Source organism: Coturnix japonica, chromosome 34 (assembly GCF_054131305.1).
Source record: "Coturnix japonica strain WE chromosome 34, WE-NBRP24, whole genome shotgun sequence".
Classification (NCBI taxonomy): Eukaryota; Metazoa; Chordata; class Aves; order Galliformes; family Phasianidae; genus Coturnix; species Coturnix japonica.
In genome coordinates, this window is record NC_140696.1 from 3,845,513 (window position 1) to 3,865,857 (window position 20,345).

Sequence of the window (20,345 nt, forward strand, 5' to 3'; positions counted from 1 at the left end):
TTAAAGCCCGTGGGACAGATGCATCATTTAATCTTTGGATTCTTGCATGGCCGGACTCAATACAACGCATTGATGTTTGTACAGCTCCTTTTAAACGTTCCATGGTGGTGAAGCAGAGCTCTCTAGTTCAGGCTCCATCCAGCCCTGATACACAGCTGGATGTCAGCACCTGCCAAAGCCCTGTGCAGGTTTCTGCTCATGAGAGTTAATGAATGGCCCCAGTTACATGCCTGGGTAGTCTATACAGTAAGTAACGCTAAGCACGTTGCTATGAAGCTGTGCTTAGAAGTAACCTGCACAACTTGGTTGTAATAGATCATCTATCTGTCTTCAAAGCCCGTATCTGCCTGCTGGTGAACTCAGTGCCTACATGGAATGTGAAGGGTACGTTCTGGCCCTTTTTTGCACCTGCTTAATAATCTGTATTGATGAATTTCACCCCAGGTGTGCAGCTTTGTTATAAAAGCAGCGGTAATTGGCTGAGGAAAGCAGTGCTTCATCTTCTGTCAGAGGGAGCTGGTATGAAATAGAGCCGGTCCTTGGGCTCGGTCCTTGCTGAGCACAGCTTTGGTCATTGGAATGAGTTGTCACAAGTGTCTTTTGATGTTCTCAGGTTGAGATTTGGTTCCTTTCTGGATGGTCTCAGTGGGGTGTTCAGCACTGGGCTCCCTGCAAGTGCAGTGGGTCGGGCTGAATGGGGCTCTGAGCATCTGATGGAGCTGTGGGTGTCCTTGTTCATTGCAGAGGGGTTGGACCAGATGGCTTTTGAGGGTCCCTTCCAACCCAAACCCTTCTGTGATCCCATAACCTGCTGAGACCCATTTGAATTTGCCTGTTCTGGTCACAATAAGCAAACCCATAGGGATGTGGCTCATAGTGCTCCCAGTTTGGTGCTGCTGTGACAACAAACATGGACCCCTGACTTCTGTCCCTGCCTCAATCCTTCCCTGTGTCGTGATCCCAACAGCTCCTGCGTGTTCCCATGCCCAGCTGTGGCGTGTGGACCCCACGGCACGATGGATGGGGAGAAGAGTGTAGTAGAGAATTGGATGGTGTACTCAGAAAATGGCCCTCATCACTTATATTTATGTTATTAATTCACTCTCCTGCTATAATTGGCCATTGTACAAGGCCCCCGTCAGCTCTTCTGGTTGGAGCACTTTAGAGCGGTTTGTTTTCGTGTGATTTATGGCTGTGGTGCTTTAAGGGTAATTGAGACTGCAGCAGCTTCCTAGAGAAATCCTGAAGGATGTTTTGGAGGTGGGGAGGATGAAGGGTACACACAGGTTTCCCCCCTCGCTGCCTGCAATGCTGGCAGGAGCATCTGGAGGTCGCTGGTGTAGAAAGGCAGGATAAAGCTCGCTGTCTCTTTTTGAGTGAGACAGCTTAAAAGGGTGAGAAAAATATGGAGCCAAGTGTTTGGCTAATGCTCGCTTTCAGTGTTATCGTTATTCCTCCCGGAATGGTTTTGGTGGCATGGCTGGAGATGGATGGAGCATTGTGAGCATTGTGATGGGAGTTCAGCACACGGACTCGGAGGGAAAAGGCAGTGAATCTCTGGGAAGTGCACTTCAGCCAAGCTCCTACAATGGGTAACAGATGCTGCGCTGGTTTAACTGTTGGTTTTTATCAATCCACGTCGCCCTTGTTTGGATGTGTTGGTAAATTGCTGCTCTTTATGGCTGCTGTTGTAGCACGTGGGTAGACTGGCTTCCTGCTGTGGATGCAGCGGGGAGAGTGGTGGGAGACTTCAGTGTTGAACTGTGGGCTCTAAAATGAACAGACCCCATGGGGATCATGGCTTTTGTGTTCGCTTTGATTCCAGCCATGGCATTGAAATGCAGTGCAGCAGTCATTGCAGAGCACACCTGAGGTTGTGGGGTTCAGTACTGCCCCGGATCAGGGCTGTTGTTCTGGTTTGGGGCTCAGGGGCCTCAGAGAACAGAATGATGCAGAGTGCAAATGGATAAGTGAAGTGAATTGGTGACAGTGTAGAGCCAAGAGGCTGGAAGCTCTGGGTATTTTGTGATGAATCGATATATAACCGATGCAAAAGACTGGGGAGAAAGCAGAGCTGGAAACCTCTGTTCTCCTCCTCCATTCCTGCCAGGGGTCACATAGGGCTCCATTCCTTGTAAGGCTCTTCAAACCTTGTTGTGCCAGTGTCACACGCAGTGAATGCAGGAGCGTTAACTATAGCCACGCTGGAGGCTGAGTTGTTGTAATGCCATTTGTCTCAGTTATTGCAAAATACAGCTTGGTGCAGAGTTTGGCTGAAGGGATCATAAAGTTTGTGTGAAAAGAGCTGGAAACAAAACAGAAAAGGGCTTTAGGAGAAATAGTGGCTTGGGAGAAGGGGGGTTTGCCAGAAGGATGCTGTGGTCTGCAGCAGCTGGGACACCCCCTGGGCTCAATGTGCCTATGGGGATGCGTACCCAGAGCAGCTGTCACTAACAGAGGTAGGTCTCATCCCCCTCTGATGTGCAAAATCTGAATCAGAATCCAGGCTTCCTCCTCTCCATCTACACCGACCCCATCAGAAGCATTAAGTGCAGGAGGAAAGGAAGCCCAATCGATTGCTGCTGCACGTAAATCAGACAGGAAAGCCCCATCCTTCCCCCAGGCTCCTTCCATCTGTCACCGTGCTGTGCTGGCTCTGGGTTACCTCAATAGGAAAACTTCACTGAGGTGATGTCATGTCAGGAAGGAACGACGCTGCCGTTTCCAGGCTGCTTTGTGCAGAACCACTCTGGGCTTCTCGCCTTGCAAGATTCTTCCTTCTCTTTCTTCCTAATAATGAGCTCCTATATGAATTCTTTCTGTGCTTGTACAGGCAAGTGTCTTGGTGTTGTTGCTTCTTCTGTTTTTAATAGCTGTGCCGCAGTCAGCGTGTTGAACATGGAGGTACGGAATGAAGGGAGTGCTGCCGACAGGTTGGGCTCAGGGTGGGTGAGAACAGAACATTATCTACTCTTGTTCAGACAGGGAGATGACACCAGGAAGCTAATAGGGGGTTTTAAAGGGACTTACAGCCCTCAGTGCTCTGAGCATCCCTTCCTTCGTTACCATATGAGGAAATGAAGAGCTGCTGTGTGTTCATGATGGCTGAGCCCATCACGCTTTCCCCTTTCCAGTCCCTCTCCTCTCTTTTTAGAGCTGATGTTAGGAACTGAGGAGCTGTGTTTCTTCCATTGGTGCCAGAAGGAAACAAGCCCCCCCAGCCCAGCTGACTCAGGGCTGGTGCCATTGAAACAGGCCCAAGTGCACGGCGTTGGGATGGGATGGTGGTCCAGGAGCCTCCAGTGACCATCTGGACACACAGGCTGGTCTGCCTACTTGGATGGTAAAAGGTCTCTTTGCTCTGCAATATTAACCAGGGATGGAGATGCTAATTGGTTTAATTGAAGCTCTGAATGCTGAGCCATGGGTATTGGCAAATCTCTTCAGCCTAGGTGTGTGGTGGTTTGTAATGTCAGAGGTGGGAAACACAGGGTGTGTAGGAGGAAGGGAGGAAAGTAGTTGTTATCCACAGTGCTTGGCAGGAGCTTAGCATCAGGTCTAGGCACAACTTATTGCTATTAAGCCCTGTTCGAAGAGCTGGGGCAGCACATGGATGTCTCATTGACCTCTCCACCCAGGGGTTAATCCATCTTGAAGCCACGGCAAGCCGTGAGACACCCTGCTGCTCACACACTGAGCATCCCTCAAGATCCCTGCGAGACCCATTGGCTGATTGGTATCCAGACAATACAACTCTGAGATCATGGGTTTGAGGGTCAAAAAGCGGTCAGGTGGATGTTCTCCAGCATGCAAAACATCCTCCACCATCACCAAAGGCAGGTGCTGCAGGGTATGTGTTCCATGCAGTGATGTCCCTGGGGAGGGGCTGTGTGCCAGGGCTGCCTGTGCTGCTCCAGGGTGCGGGCTGCTGTCAGGAGGCCTCACAAATGGTGTTCCTACATGCTGCTGCACATGTTAATTGGACTTGACAGATGATAATGAAGAAGAGGCTGTGGCTGAGAAAGGGTAGGAGGAATGTCATAACTCTCAGGAGGAAGAGAAAACAGACAAGTCCAAATGTCCAGAAGTTACACAAGGTAACTCAAGACATTAATCTTTGCTATTTCTGGTGCCGGGGCTGATAGCTGCAGGGGAAGATTGGTGACTGTAAGGTGGGCAGCATACAAAGGTGATGTTCTTTGTGGCTTGGTTTTGGATGAGGAGCCATTGCTAATTATTCCTTGCAAGTAAGGATGGGGAGGGGGAGGCTGGGTGGGTGCTGTGTCTTGACAGACTTTGCAAGTGGGACACAACTGATTTGTGCCCATGAACTTCTCTTTGAATAGGACTTAATGGAAGTAAGCTCCTCTCACTGCTGGTAGATGCTGAATGGGGTCCTGCCCCATGTGCCACCAGTGCTATAGGCTGTTCCAAAGGGACCTGAGCAATGGGTGCACGCTTGGTTGGCCTGTGACTGTGTAATGCAAAGAGCAGCCTTGTTGATCGTCATCAAATCAGATAAAAGCAATTGCGTTTGTAGTGTGCTCAAAGGAGGATGCTGTGAGCCAGAGGCAACGTTTCCCCATGCACAGAGCCTGCCCAAGGACCGACTCCGTGAGCTGCAGCCAGGATTAGTGCACAATAACCTCGTGGCAAAGTCATCCTGTGATCCTTCCTGCAGGGCCAGCCTTCCTCCCAGCGCATCTCCTTTAGATGTGAGTTTCCTGATGGTGGGCTCTCCTGTTTCTCTTGTAATTGCCAGCAAACTGCCTGCAAAAGAGCTGAGACGTTTCTCCCTGCCTGGCAGGAGAGCAACACCCACTGATGAGTCAGGGGAGGAAGAGCTCCCACTTTACAGTGCAGGATAGTGGGAAAGGGATGGGAGAAAACAGGGAGGGAGAGCTGCCAGAGAGTTGTGGGATAAATGACATTTGTTTAAAGACACATTAGAAGATTAATGATGGGAGTTAAAGTATAAAAGCAACAGGGCCTAAGTGTAGCATTAATGGAACCCATTTTCTTTACCATCTCCTGCAGGAACTCTTGGGAAATACAGAAGGGGAAAAAAATCACTTTACAGTAATAACTGTTATTTATAGAAGAGAACAACATTGGATGTATCAAAATGTGAGGTTTCAAGGTAATAACTGGACCCTCACAATCGTCGTTATCCATTTAAAAGGCAATTTCTGGGATAGTGAATAGATGGAGGAAATAGCTCCAATCCTGCAGCTGGTTGTAAATGAGGTTTGTTTTATTATTATTGTTATTAGACAGTTCCCAATCTGGTCAGATTGTGTTAAGAAAAACAGGAAAAGGCTGGGAGAGCTGATTATCATTCTTGCAGGATTGGATGGGCCCATTGGTGGATGTATCAGGTGGGTCCCATCACAGCATCATTGATTCACAGTGGGGAGGAGGGGGTCAATTGTGGTTACTGTTGTTGAGTTTCACAAGGTGAAGTTTTGCCCTGGGTTTCATTAGGACTGTGGTTTTCCCTTCTGCTCTGCCCCTATTCCAGGCCATGCCCAGCCCTGCTGATGTCGAGATGTTGTGTAGGGTTCAGCTCTTCTTAGCAGTAGGAGGATTTAATGATCTGAACCATGACTTGATTTAATTAATCAACACGAATGTTGCTTATTTATAACATAAACCACAGCTTATGGATAACTCTGTTGTTTAATTAAGCTTATCACTGGGAACCTGATCCAGCTCCTTGCTGCGTTAATGTAACTAATTCAGTACCCTCTCTAAGAAGCATCATAACAAACTGCAGGGGATGTAATTCACTCTGCTTTACAAGATGAGTGTGGCTGGTGCTGGTGCATCTCATCCATGACCCCACTGTTGGGTGGTGATATCCTTCTGCTCCTTCGTTAGCATGGGGCTGCTTCCATCACATCTAGTGGGAACCTGGGCAGCCTTGCCATTGGGTTTCTATCATCTTGCTCACCAAGAATTGCTGGGTCTGGTTTGATGCAGCTCAGGCAGCTCTGCTTTGTCTTTGCCTTTTGAATTCCTTCCTTTCTCTTCACCCTTTCTTGCTTCTGTGCATCGTATGTAAAACTTTGTGCTGCACAGATGCAGGAGAATCTGTAATGAGCTCCCAAGCCAAAAGCAGAAGATGTTTGCCTAAAAGTTGTTCTTTTCCTACAGCTGAAGAGCACTGTGTGGAAACCTCAGAGATTCTTTGTGGTACATTGAGTGGTGTTTAAGGATATTGTGGTTATTTCCCGTTGTAGTTCTCCAGGCAGCTCTTGTCACCCCACGTCAGGTCTCCAGCAGGGATTCACATGCACCGCCCCAGGCTTAGAAACCTCAGGACTCTGTAGGTCTCAACAAGTCATCCAGCAACAAAGTGGAGCTGCTTTTTTTCCAGCTGAGAGCATCCACATGAGAGTTAAATGCTCTGTAACTGATGCACGTTACCTGCAGATCTCTGTTTGTGTATCCCATGTATCCGTGTGCTTCTCGGCCTCTTTAAAGCATGCATGGCTGTGGTTGTTGGTTTTGCTGGGGTATCCTGAGTCAGAGGTTCAATGGGCACAGGTGCTGATGTGGGATCAGCTGTGCACGAGCAAAAAAGAGCAAAAACAGTTTTGCATTAAACCATCATCATTTTCTTAGCAAGCAAATATTAGATGAAGCAGCAGTTTGCTCTTAAGAGATGCAAAGGGAGGGAAAGCTGTCAGAGAATCCCTGTCTGGTTCTTCTATCCAGAAGCCAGGGGGGAAATGCACTGAGCAGAGCACACCAGAGGGGAAAGGCAGGAAGACATTAAAGTAACCTATTAAATTGGTGAGGGCTGAGTGGCAAAAAAATAAATAAATGGAGCCTGTGTAGATTGATGGAAATTGGATCTGAAGGGCTTCCACATCTGGTGTGGCAGCTCTTTAGCATCTCATTTCGCTGTGACTCAGCAGGAAAAGTTGTTTTTTCGACAGTAAAACAAAGAGATGAAAACTCTCCTGAAGGGCTCCAGTGTCGCGTTGTAATTGGATTGAGCTCTTCCATGGAGCTTAATGCATCTGGGTTGTCTGCAGTCGGGGCGAGGTCTCCAGTGCTGCCATTTCCCACTATTGCTTGTTGTTTGTGTGATCATCTCCTGCTTGTAGGCTGCACTCTTCCCTTGCTCATTTACACACTGATATCTGGGTAGTTTGTGTCTTCCATCCAGGCTGAGGCCGGCCCCTGACCCTGCTCCTTATCTTCACACATCCCTCTTAATGTGCCACTTCTGGAGCTCCCAGACGCTCCGCTAACAGCGCTCGCTTGGCTGTAGTGATGCATTTGGATGCCTGTGCATTGAAGCAGAAGTGCCAAGTTGCGGTGGCACTAAATAAAAAGGTGTTAGAGAAGAGCTTCTGAAGTCTTCTGGCATATTAACTGTGATTATTTGCCGTGTGGTCTTGCAAAACCTTGGGGAGACGCTTTATCTATTGGTGCTTCTGCTCTCCATCCATCACAAGAGAATGAAAGTCATTGCACCCATCATTTGTCTGTCTGCTGTCTTTAAAGGCGCTGTCATGTCTGATATCCGCACCCAGCGTGGTGGGTCCTTGTCCTTGGATGTGTGTCTTAGAGATTTGTAACAGCAGCAGTGGGTAATGGTTTGTAACAGGAGTAGAACTGGTGCAAAATATCTACAGGCTCCATACTGGTGAAAGCAAAACCCCACATCTCCCAGCTAGTGCAGTTCTTTTCCAGTTCTCACTTTGATGTTGGGGTTCCATCCAAGGCTGTTTGCTGTCCCTGTGTATGCAGTTAATCAGTGTTAATCAGCTGGGTGGGGGAGTCCAGGGCTAAGGCTGGCACTTTAGTGCTCCAGCTTTGGGTCTGAGCTGTGCATCCTCTGCAGTGCGCTCATGTTTGCCAACTGGGGAGAAATCAGGAAGAGCTGCCAAAACCCAACATTCTCCAAATGAGGGGAGTGCAGAAAAAAGAGCATGTTGATATTACATAGATCACAGGAAGGGTTAGGAAGAAAAGGCTCACAAAGAGCTTTTTCCATACCCCACTGCAATGAATGGAAATCTATTGGCTTTAGAGGAGCCTCAAATCCCTCTTGTCCCAAAGCGTGCTGGGGATTGGAGAAATGGCTCTATCTGCAACAGCAGCAAAGTGTCAGTGTTGGAAATGTTGCTCTCCTTCCGTCACTGTCAGTCAGTAAATCCCAGAGTGCTGCAGAGCTGTGTGCACTCTGGAATAGCCTTGGCTGCCATTGAAATACAGCCACCCCTGAGACGGAGCCCTGTGCTGCTGTGATGATCTGTCTGTAGGTACAGGACATGCTTTATGGTGTGTGTGTGACCAGGAAAGCGTCCTGTGTCATTTGGGGGTCTGCAGCCCCTGTCCCATGGAGCCCCATGGCCACATGATGCGTTGCCATCTCTCTGTGATGATAGCTTGAAATCCGGGTGGATTTTTCCCATTTGTTTGTTGGTTTTATTATTATTATTTCCTTTATATATTTAAGCTTAGGGTTTTACACATTGTTTCTTCCTTTGTCATTCGTTTTGTTCGCCTGGCAGTGGCACCTGGGGGTTGTATGGTTGTTTTTCTTGTATTGATGCTCTCCACTGACTTAATTAAGATCTTTCTCCTTTCCTGGGCTTGCTGAGCATGCTGGCCCCACCAGGGCTTCCCATTGCTCTCCTCCTGCAAACCACAGCTGCTGCTGGCCACCGGGGACCACAAAAATGGGCTGAAATTCTTCTTCTTGAAGCACAACTCAGCTTGGCGTTACTGAAGCAGAAGACAGGCAGAAAACCACGTTCCAAACATCAGTGGTTTTGGGCTGGTTTCCTAAGGCAACAAGATGTAGGCATGACGAGCAATTGTGTGTGGGTATGGGGACGTGTCCATCCAGGAGCTGGAATTCTGTGGCAGGCTGCAGGCTGGTTGGACAGATATGGGGATAAACAGGAACCCCCATATTGGAGATTGGAGCCCATCTTGGTGGTTCTTCCACCTGATCCACCCACAGCCTCCAGCGTCCCACTCCCCATCCCCTGCCCCAGCCTCACCTGTGTCTCAGGAAGGTGAAATCAGTCATCTTTATTTCTCCCTGCTTTTTTTCCTCCTCGTTCTTGGGAAGTCTCTTGACAGGCTTTTTGAGGGATTAAATAGGACTTAGCAGGGCATAAAGGCATGATTGGAATCCGCAGCTCAGGACTTTATCCACAGCTGCACGTGCCTCCAACCTGACTGTGCAGAAAGCAGCAGGAGCTCTGGGTGCTTTGCCAGGAGCTCAGTTTGCTGCTATGCAAGAGGAGAGCTTCATATCTGAATAAGGCATTACCGTTTTGTCCCCATCCTCATCCCTCTGCCCCCATCTCCTTGATAAAGTGCAGGAGAGGACACCCAACCTGGGAGGGATGGTCCTGCTCGGATGCAAAGCAGGTTGTCCCCACGCTGGGGAAGGAAAAGAGAGCAGCATCTGTCTTGCAGGAAGCTGCCGTCCTACAGAATGCCGTTCTGATATTGTGTACACAAAGCAATTATTAAAGAAGAGAATAGAGGCTGCATTTCAAGCAGGAGGAACTAAAGCCCTGAGCTGTTTTTTATCACGTCTCCCTTCCCCATCTCTCCTGAATTCACTCTCTCTGGATAGCAGAAATGAGAGGGAAGCTCCATTTAAATGCAGATTTCCACTGTTGGCCAAGAGCAATAAGTAGCCCTCTGCTCCCCAGACGTTATCAGGTCCCTTTGTCTGTGAAGGAGAGAGTTTATGTTTGGAGTTTTCCTTATTCCTCAATGAGGTCCCCCTTCCGTTTGGGGACAGTATATTGTCGGCTCCTGATTTTGTTCCCCATGATGGGGAATCAGCATGAGGGGGAAAGTGTTGGATCTGGGTGTCTGTGAGCTGGCTGCTGCATCTAATAGGGTGAGCTGCTGTGTCAGAGCCTGGCTGCAGAAGAAGGCTGTTTGAGAGCACCGCTGGCAGCACTGCTTGTCTGCTGTCAGCTCTGTGCTGAGGAGTGGGGCTGAGCTGCTCGCACATGTCCTTCATCCTCCTGGACAGAATCCCTGTGCTGAGACTAGAAGCATCGGCCTCTCATCATGCCCGTGCTGTGGGGTTAAGGAATTGCATCACTGCTTCCCACCCCCTGAGCAGTGCTCCGCTGCCTGTGTGCCCTTGAGGGCTGGGGACAGGGCAGGTAAGCTGTGGGGAGAGGTGATGGAGCTGCTCTCAGAGGGCACCACCTGTGTGCATCTGCACCCAGTAACACCTTCCTTGTTCTGGTTCTTGTTCAGTCCTTCACTTGGAGTGTTTAATTTGAAATCTGTGCTTGATGGGGTTTATAATTGAGAAGTCACTTGTGCTCAAAACCTGAGCTACAGAACTCTTCTGTCTATAGCCTCTAGGTTAGGTGCAAGGAAAACCTGGGTTTGTGGTCTAGAATAGAGGTTGTTACTATAACAAGGAAGTCGATCCATCAGGATTGGAACATCCCATGGGATAAGACATCTCCAGCCATCTCTTCCCAGGAGATCTCAGTGCCTCTCTCCCTTCTGCCCCCACCTGGCTCTGCTTCCCCATCCCTGTAGGATTCCACCGCCCTCATCAGGCATCTATCGCCGTCCGCTCTGCTCCCCCCATGGCCCCCCTCTTCCTCCCAGTATTTTCCCTATCATTCATTGAGCAGGCAGTTGAGATTAGGGGATGTTATTATGACGGGGAACAGAGAAGTGATTTTTGAGGCCAACAAAGTTCAAAGACTTTGCTGTAAGTTTTCAGGATTAAAGACGTACTCGATGCCGCTTCCCATATTTAATAGACAGGAAGAGATGAAAGGGAATTTATGTAAAGATTTTCGTTCATACTTAATGATGCCGCTATTAGAATGTGCTGCGTCCCGAGACATGAAGTTTTAAAACCAACCTTTTTCAAACTTTAAACGACCTTTTCCATCTGCGAGGTCTAATGCATAAAGATCAGCTCCATCTCATTCCCCAGTCCATCCCAGGGATTGGTTTAAGATTTAGTTAATGCTAACCAGGCTCCCAAAATGACCAAGTGCTGCCGTGGGGTCGGTGGGTTGGAGTAGTGCTACCATCCATGGTGGCATTGTAGGGTTTGCTCCCAACACAAGCTGCAAAGCTTGGATCCAATTGTGCTTAGGTGACCTGAAGAAATGATTTGAAACGCTTTGGTTTCAACTCTTTCCATTTTAAAACGCAGTTAACTATGCATTAGTTTGCTTTGGAAACTGGTGATTGAAGTGCGCTCTTGGAGGCGTTGTCCGGCGTTGTGATTTCTGAGCCTCTAAAGTGCAGAATAATGAGTGTGAGAGCGCTGACGCCGCTCCCCTCCGTTCTGCTGGGTCAGCTCCTGGCAGCCGGAGGCATTGCGATGCTCGGCACTACATGTGCTTTGCTTTACCCTTTCCTGGAAAGCGAGCTGCTTGCTGGGGCACCTTCCTTGCCCAATGTCTTTGTAATTAGAAGTGGTCGCTGACCGTATCAACATCTGAAATCTGGCCATCCGTGCTCCTGGCCTCAGAGGAAAAGCACAACCTTTCTCACTGTTTAATGAGACCAAGATTAACAGCCTCGGCTTTGCAGATAGTGGTGGTGCTATGTAGTGTTCACCCAGACATCTGCACATCCTCCAGAGCCCCACTAATCTGTGCTTTGTTCACCTGCACAGGCACTTCTGAACGGCATTTACTCCCTTTGGAGTGATGATGGGAGGGGGATGTGACCGTGGGTGCCTTTCTAACACCCCCAGCACAGCCCATAGGGCAAAGCAGTGCCAGTGGGGGCAGTGGCAGCGCTGTGATTTACGCTCAGCTCCCATCTCTTTTTGCCTTCCGTCACGGGAACAAAAATAATCCCACTCTCCATCTCCCTCTGCCTAACGCAGCTTTCAGTGGGTGGGCCCAGGAGCTGAGTTCAGGAGTCGAGTGCTTTCTGTTTGAAAAATATTTGTCCCTTCCCACCCACGGCTGCCCACGTGCTTCCCGAAATACTCCTGCTATGAGAGCCAATTTCGGCACCGTACCAACGCTTCCTTGTGAATAAAGTGAGGCTGTTTGGGGATGTTGTTTGTGTGCTGGGATGATGGGGAGCAGCACTCAGGTGAGCGAGCTGTAGCGGTGCAGCTGGGTGCTGTGCTGTGGGAGGGCTGCAGCATGGGCAGCACAATGTGAGTAGCACGGCGCTGCTGCAGACTTCACACCCACGTGTCTGGCGAGAGCTGGAGGTGGGCGAAGCTGCGGGAGGGAGGATGTGGCAGGAGCACAGTGCTGCTGCAGTGCAGGGTTGGTGGGGGTGTAATGGGATGTGGGGTGCCCCGCCAAGCCTAATTGCTGTGCTCTGCCCCTACAGCTGCCATCCTGGATGACCCCATGGAGTGCAGCCGGGGGGAGCGGCTCTCCATCACTCTGGCCAAGAACCGCATCAACCGTGCACCTGAACGCCTGGGGAAGGCTAAGGTGGAGGTGGACATCTTTGAGCTGCTGCGAGACAGCGAGTATGAGACGGCGGAAACCAGTGAGTATCCTGCAGGGCTGCTCCTGCCCCATGGGGCTCTGCCACCCACTGCACACTGCCTGCACTGCAGAGCATCATTCTGTTGGAGGCTTGGATCCAGGTCCCCCAGCAGCATTACTTGGCTCAGCAGCCTGGGACGAGTTATTTTCTTTAATCTGTGTGTCGATAAGCAGAAGCAATGATACGGGAGGTGATGCTCCTTGATGGCGTGCAAATAAGAGACTCTGGGCAAGTTCCGTGCAATTAAGTTATTTTTAAAGCCCTGTGGAACGCCATGTGTCAGCTAACATGATGGCTTTCTCAGTGCTGTTGATTGGCAGTGGATTTGTTTATACAAAATGGAATATTCAAGTGGTGTTTGAAGTCCCATGGATTGAAAAGGGCTGTTTCTGAATAGCAGCTGCCTCCCATGTTGCAGCAACTTCCCCCTGTGCAAGCAGGTCACTGAGGCTGGTGATCCCATAGAGGCTGGCGATCCCATTGAGGTTGGTGGTCCCGTTGATGCCCGATGTGTTAACAGCACAATGATGAGTAAAGGATCCTCAATGGGCCCCATCCCACAGAGCAACTGGGAGTGACAGAAGCCACGAGCATCCATAATAGCTTCTTTAAGAGGGGAAAAGGCTTTGGGATATGATCACTTCCTTTTAGGATCAGTTGTGAGATGACGTGGAGTTCAGAGGAGGGTGATGTATTTTTTAATTACCAATTACTTGGAAAAGCTGAAGGAATCGTTTAAATAATGGGGATTTTAGATGTGTTTCCCTGCAGCTCTTGGTTCCAGGTCTGTGTAACCCGCAGAGCATCCCGGGAAGGCTTCGCTTCCATTTCCTCAATTAGTGTTTGCATTATTTATAGACTCGTTCGGTTAATAAAGTGCATTTCAGCAAGTACCTGTGAGCCTATTTATAGAGCCTGCGAAGCAGCCGGGATGGAACCGCCACATGCAGCACTGCTTAAAACAAGCAGACCTCCATCCTTTGGGATCCCTCATCTCTTTGTGTCAGTTTCCCATTTGCTGCTAGGTCACCTGTAGGATTGCAGGAGGGATGGGGACAGTCTGTGTATCCTAAGCTGTCTCCAGTTTGCCCCCAAAGCCATCCCAACACTCCCCTAGGAAAGCAGAGCGCTGCCAGCTTTGCCGTACCCCGCTGTGCCTTTGAAGGAGTCCATTCTTTTCCCTTTCTTGCTTGTCGTGGTGTTGCTATCATCTTGGCTGAGGGATTGCAGGAAGCAGCAGCCGGATTGCTTTGTGCCATCGCTCAGGGATTGCTCTGTCGGGGTGTTTTTCAAGCAGAATACCCATTTGCTGAGGGGATGTATTCTGCAAGAAATGGTGGTTTGCAGTGAGTGTGGTGCTTGGGGAGAAGGTAGATAATGGGATAAACGAGGAAGAGGCAATTTCCCATTTTGAATTTCCACCTCGGGCTGATTTTCTTTGTTTTCTTTCCTTTGATTAAAGAGTATCAGGAGTAGAAAGTGGAGCGAAATGATTTGATTTTGGTTTGCAATACGTTATTTGCCTTTTCCTTCAGAGGGAAAAACATCTTGGAGGGTTTCTTACAGAAAGAAAAGTCTGGATTCTGTGTGACTCTGCTATGAATGCCACAAGTTACTCCTGGTTTATACAGCTGGTAGAGGACAGTCCCTTCCCTTAGCAGAGATTTCAGGACTTCCATAGCTCTCCAGTATCTGACCTCACAGCTTTAACACGCTGCTGATGTTTGCTAGCAGACGTCATGTTAATAAAAGCAGTTTAGATGTTTTAAGCTACGGCTGCACAGCATTTAGACAGCTGTTTAATCATACTGTTCTCTAAGCTCACACCTTTTGAGCTCACCCCTGACTGTCACAGCCTACATGCCTTCCTGACCACTCCAGGAGCGATGCTATGACGTCGCATCAGTGATCCTGTGTGTAATTAGGGCTGTGAGAAAGGCTTTTAGCGTAGCACTGAGCCATTTCCCTTCCCTGTTCCCTGGACTGACTCAGTGCATCTCACTGTGAGGGACTGCAGCATCACGCTCCCTGCAGCAGGTACAGCATGAGTCAGTCTTAATCGCATTCATGCATGGTTTGCTATTTCAGCTTTAGATGTGAATGAAGACAAACACTGACTGTTCCCATAAGTGACATCTGTAAAGTCCTCTGTTTTGAAACGGGTTTGTAGTGAAAGCTGTTTTCCCATTAGAAGCAGAGCTTGCTTTCAGTCTGTGTTTGACGTTTCAACTCCTTTTACAGAGACCCAAACCAGCTCATTAAACGTGTCCTTATCTAAAACACCCTATTGCTTTCAGTGCCCAGGGAGGACAGCCAGCATTCATCTTTTAAGCATCATTCTGCTGTTCATCCAAACATCTTCATGGCTGGACTTGATGATCTTCAGTGATCTTTTCCAATGATCTCAGGGGCAGGTCAGCAGTCAGCGAGCAACCAGGTGGTTTTTAGTTTCTATGTATTCACACCGGTGTTTCCAAGTCCACCCAGTGATGCTGATCCCAACACTTGTGTGATCCTTTTGCATTTCACCTTTAGGCTGCTTCTAGCTGTGGGTCAGGTTGCTTGTAGGGCACACAAAGGGTGCTCCATAGCATTGCCTGTTTATGCAGTCGGCATTTTTTGTATGAGAAACCCATCCCGGCCATTCATGATCCTCTGATATGTTTTGCAATCGCGGAAATGTTGAGGTAATTGCACGCCTTCCCTGCTCGTTTATTTTCAATTAGAAGCAGAAGTCTCTACGTGCCATTGCAAACCCCTGGATCTGTGCAGGGAGGGAGATGCTGTGCTCTGCACACAGCCAGGATTTGGCTTCATCTTTGGGTTTGTTCATCTTTGACCATGGAAAAGCACAAGAAAAATGAGTAAAGCGAGTGTGGAAGTGCACCCATGTGGATGGCACTCAGCTTTCACATGCACAACAAGTCGCCTTGGTGCCCAATGTTCACTGGGGTTTTGAGCTGTTTGATACATGAAGGCCAGGTAGGATCTTGGATGGATGTGTCTGAGTGCAGCATGGCAGCAGGGTTCTGCCTGCTGTCCCTGGGGAGTCTAACAGCATTGGGTGATGTTTGTAATGGCAAATGTGTTTGGATTACAAGAGCTCCCCCAGCAGGGCTGAGACCTTTGCCTTGGGCATCTCCACTTTGTTTTCATTCATTTCCCTTAATTCCACTGAACTCCTCAGCCTCAGAAGGCCCAGTGGGCTCTTTTTCTTCTGGCAGTCATTGCAACTCCATTGCCATGGCTACTTAACCTGATTTTTGTTCTCAATGGGCGAGATGAGAAGAGAAGCACTCACCAAAATTTGCCCTACACTCACAACCAAATCTGCCCCAGGACTCTGGCCCTAATGACCTGTGGTTGAGCAGCACTGAATTGCAGAGCACCCAATGGAGCTGTGCGTGTTGCTTAGACAGCATGCAGGGCTTGCAGGTCACTGCAGCTCTCATCTGAAAGGATCTTCTTGAAGAGGGCTAAGTGCCCATAAAATTTTAAACAGGGAGAAAAAGGGAGTGCTGCGTTCCTTTGAAGATGCCACAGAAGTAGATTTTCTGTGTGCTGTAGGAGATTGAGATGGTAGAGGGGGAGAGAGCGTGGGGGGGAAGGAAAACCCCAGAGAAGGTGTTTGTATGTCATTGGCACTTCTTGCAAGAAGTCAGGGCAGTGGTGCCCCATCCCTGGATACCCCATAGTCAGGGAATGGGGCTCTGAGCACCTGTTGGAGCTGTGAGCATCACTGTTAATTGCAGGGAGTGGGACCAGGCAGCCTTTAGGAGTCACTTCCAATCCATTCTATGATTCTATGAGAAGTCCCCAGAGGGACAAATGAAATCCTCAGCTTGTGGCTCCGTGTCCCAGCCATGAGGCCATTAAGACTTCTGACATGTAATGCCACCACCTCAATGATCTGAGCTCCTACAGGTAACAGCTGCGTGTGTTCTCTTGCTGAGCGCTGTGCTCAGCCTCGTAGGTCACTGGTTCAGAAAATCCTGAGCACATGATGAGCTCTCATCTCACATCCAGCCTTGATTTAGAGCCCTGAAGTTGACAGAAAACCTGCTCTGTTCTGTAGTGCAGCAGTCCTGGTGATAAATTCCCTTGCCTACAAAACACATGTCTTAGTTTCAAGTATCCCAGCTGCTTTTTCCCAGCTGTTGAACCTCACTAAATTTCTACAGCCACCACAAAATCTTGTCCAGCGTGTCACCCCAAAAGTGCAATGCAGAAGAAAGCAGTGTCTTCAAAATCTCAGCTTATAGAGACATTGCTTTAGCTTTCATAGGAAAATGTGCTGCCAAGCAATCTGAAGCTGCATTTCTAGGTGATGCGGTGGCAGTGATTGCAGCTGGGGCAGTTGGGGGAATGCCATTCAGTTGAATTTGTGCAGGGAATTAAAAGGACGAAAGGTTACGGTTTAACCCGGGAAGCTTGAGGAAAGAGATTTAACTTCTTCATTTTGTCGGGGCCTTTTTATTGTTCTGTTAACCTTGGTGGCGTGGAGCCAGAAGATTAACTGCTGCTAGGGAAAAAAAAAACCAGAGATGAAAAACAGTAATGTGATTCCTTATTATTACCACTGAGCTCTGCAGAAGATGAGGGAAGAAATTCAGACAAGTTTGTTTGCTGCTGGGTGATGCTTTGTAGCTGGGTCACTGCTGCATTTAGTGCCTTCCATAAACTTTGCTTAGTGTTGTCCTTGGATTGTAAGGGGAAGTTCTGAGAGAGGCTCTTGCTCTGAGCTGGAGATGAGGATGAGGGGGCTGAAATGGGGTACAGAGATGCTGGGGAAGGATGGTGTCACAGGCTGGGTGTCAGAGGGAGCAGACAGATTTGGGGGCATGTGAATGGCAGGGAATAGGTATATTGCATATATATATATAGCAAAGTGAAGCAGGTGCTGCTGGCATCTCTGTCTGTTGGAACAGGGCAAATTCTAATGCAATTTCTTCTTTCCGTGCTTACAGTGTGCCAGATCCTTCCCAAAGGGGTAGTGGGTGTCCTGGGACCTTCCTCCAGCCCGGCCTCCAGCTCCATTATCAGCAATATCTGCGGGGAGAAAGAGGTGAGTGGGCACATCCCATGTGGGGTGGGTCAGTGCCATACCCCCCTCCTTTCCTTCATGCTCTCCAAACCCTCTGCAGCTCCATGTGCCCCCTGTCCCCATGTCCCTGCAGCAGAGATGCTGCCTGCCTTAGCTGGGGGCAGCAATGTGCCTGCAGTACTTCAGGACATCTCTGGCAGAGGTACCTCACTGGAGTCATCTGTTTACTGCAGAGTCCTCCCTGTGATCTGCTGTGCCTCCTAATGATCAGAGCTGACAGCTTGGTTTATCACCTCTTCCCTTATTGCTCGCACTCTTGCAGCTTCTCCTCTTTCCATTTCCTCTCTCATTTCTGCCTTCCTTGTCCTTGCTTTCATCTCTGTCACCTTTTCCTTCAGTTTCCCTCACGTGCAGCACCAATGTGAGCTGTGTCTCTGCTGACAGGGCTGCAAAGACCCTGGAATCCCTTTGGAAGGCTGCAGACCTCTCTGCTGCTGCCGCACCGATGCAAGCCATTTGTAGCTGTGTCCAGACTACGTGCCTGATTTAGTATTTTATAAGCCTTGAACTGTCTTACACTGATCCAGCTCTGCTCACGGGAGAAGAAATTGAGTTCCCTTCTCATAGTTCATCCCTTTAAAGCCAGATAACATCTGAGCTACTCAGTGAATGCTCTCTGGAGCCTCCAAGCGAGGGGAGTGCCTGAACTGAGTGCTGGAAATAACTTGCATTCGCAAATGAGTGCTGTCCTTTGTTCCATGAGAATCAGAAGTGTTGAAGAGATAGAGGAGGTCTGTGAGAGCTGGTGCTCAGGGCTACAGCACGATGAGTCTCTGGAGTGTATTTTGTAGTGCTTCCTGCAGTTAAACGTCCCAGACATGTGCTCCATTCCAGGTAAAGGCAGCTCTGCAGTAACAGATTGCAAGTGTTTTTCCCCTAACATTCACATTCAAACTGAGTCTCTGATCTAAGTCTCTTGTTCAGAAATGAAAGGTGAGTGCTAGTACACTTCTAAGGTGTTTGATTCTTGAGCTTGATCCCAGCTGCCCTCCTAGTGATGTAAACCTGCAGCAACTCCCTATGATTTATATCACAGGAGCATCACTTGGTGCCGTTGTGTTAAATGCAATATAGCAAACAGCCAGAGACACTGAGCTTCCAGATCTCTGCCAGGTGATGGAAAGAGCATCCTGGTTGTGCTGCTGGTGCACCTGCTGGAGGGTGCCTGGCCTGGTGCTCACCTGGAACACCTGCATTGCATCTCCTGCATTGCCCTTCCAGAGCCTTTCCTTCCAGATTTCATTTCTTCCTGCACAGGGGGCAGAGCCCTGGGGAAAGAGAGGTGGCTCGTGGCTGAGCACGAGGTGGTTGCAGAGGTGGTGGCTGCATCTTTGTTAGTGGCTGTTGCTGCAAACCCCAGGCTCCATCTGGCTCCCAGGAGTGATCAGCAGGCTGGTGTTGGAGCTGCTCTTTCTGCTCTGCTTATGGGAATTTGCTTACAGGCTGCCCCCTCTCCCTGCAGCAGAGCCTGGGATGAGGGCTGCAGGGTGAAGTCAAGGCAGAGGGCAGCTTATTACTCTTTAACTTTCCTGTCGCTAACCGAACAGCTTATGCTGTTGGTACAGCAGCGATCACAACATACTAATGGCCTTTCCCAAGAGGAGAGAGGTCGGAGGCAAGGGATGATAGTTTCTGGAAGTGCTAATAATGGAAGAAAACAGGACTTGACAGTCCTCTAATGAAACAGAAGCAGATGTTTCCCTTTCTATCTTCAGTTTCTTCCAAATAATTCACTCTGCAAATGGAAAACACCATTACCCGTCGTCGTTTGGCTGAACCCTGGTGCCCAGGTTCCTGCGTTGCAGGGTTGCAGAGGGGCTCGGGGCAGGCAGCATTGTGCTCCTGCTCTGCTTTATTAATGATAAACGTTATTACAGCTCAGGGCCATGGCTCCACTGGAGCTTGTGTGCTGTATGACCACCTGTTGCCTCTCTGCTGATCAAAAAAGCCCAAAGCTTCTGGCTGCCACAGCTGTTCCTCTCTCTCCTGAGCCTTACCAGAGTGGGGTCATCTTGTTCCTCCCTTCATCTTTCCTAATTACCTGGCGGCACATGGGGACTGCAGGCGGAGGTGGATGGGTAGCGCTGCATCCAGCACAGAGCAGCACGGGCTGTACAACTGCCTGACAGCATCTTCCATATCCACCCAGGCAGCGAGCCCAAAATGAAGGGTGGGCCTGACTACAATTAGTACCCAGACTAATTACATTGAACTCATCCAGAATGGTTTCCTGTGCTGTAATCACAAACCCCATTGCCTTTCTCTGAGTGGCTCAGCAAGACTTTTCCTGATCTACTCCTTCCCGCAGCTTCTTGTTGCTGTGATAATTATTTCCCTCTGCTATTGCACAGATCCCACCCTCCTCTCCTCTCTTCAGTGACGCTTCTGCAGTTTTATTGGGATATTTCCCTTTCTGCATGTCCTTTGTGGTAAATTTACTTGGTTTTATTTCTATTCTCTTAATTCTGGTTCCTTCTTCCTCTTCCCCTACTTAGGTTCCTCACTTCAGGGTGGCACCAGAAGAGTTCCTGAAGCTGCAGCTCCAGCGCTTCACCACCCTCAACCTCCATCCCAGCAACACCGACATCAGTGTGGCCGTGGCAGGAATCCTCAACTTCTTTAACTGCACCACTGCCTGCCTCATCTGTGCAAAAGCTGAATGTAAGTCCTTCCCAGGATGGGTAGTGGCCCTTCTGTTCCTGGTTCCCTTTTTGTTTCCCTCTACATGCTCAGTGTACATACT

The 20,345-nt window shown here is 49.1% G+C and overlaps 1 protein-coding gene across 6 annotated transcripts in view; it reads left to right on the forward strand.

The window, feature by feature from the left end:
* GRIK4 (glutamate ionotropic receptor kainate type subunit 4) overlaps positions 1-20,345 on the forward strand; it is a 105,006-nt gene that overhangs the window by 38,734 nt on the left and 45,927 nt on the right. For all 6 annotated transcript variants that reach the window (XR_014938251.1, XM_015884046.3, XM_085526111.1 and 3 more), the window contains exons 3-5: positions 12,334-12,498; positions 17,466-17,563; positions 20,098-20,263. Coding sequence is in view for 2 of the 6 variants with exons in the window: in XM_015884046.3 (XP_015739532.2) it covers positions 12,334-12,498; positions 17,466-17,563; positions 20,098-20,263 (429 nt within the window). In the remaining 4 variants the exon portion in view is untranslated. The remainder of the gene's footprint in view (positions 1-12,333; positions 12,499-17,465; positions 17,564-20,097; positions 20,264-20,345) is intronic.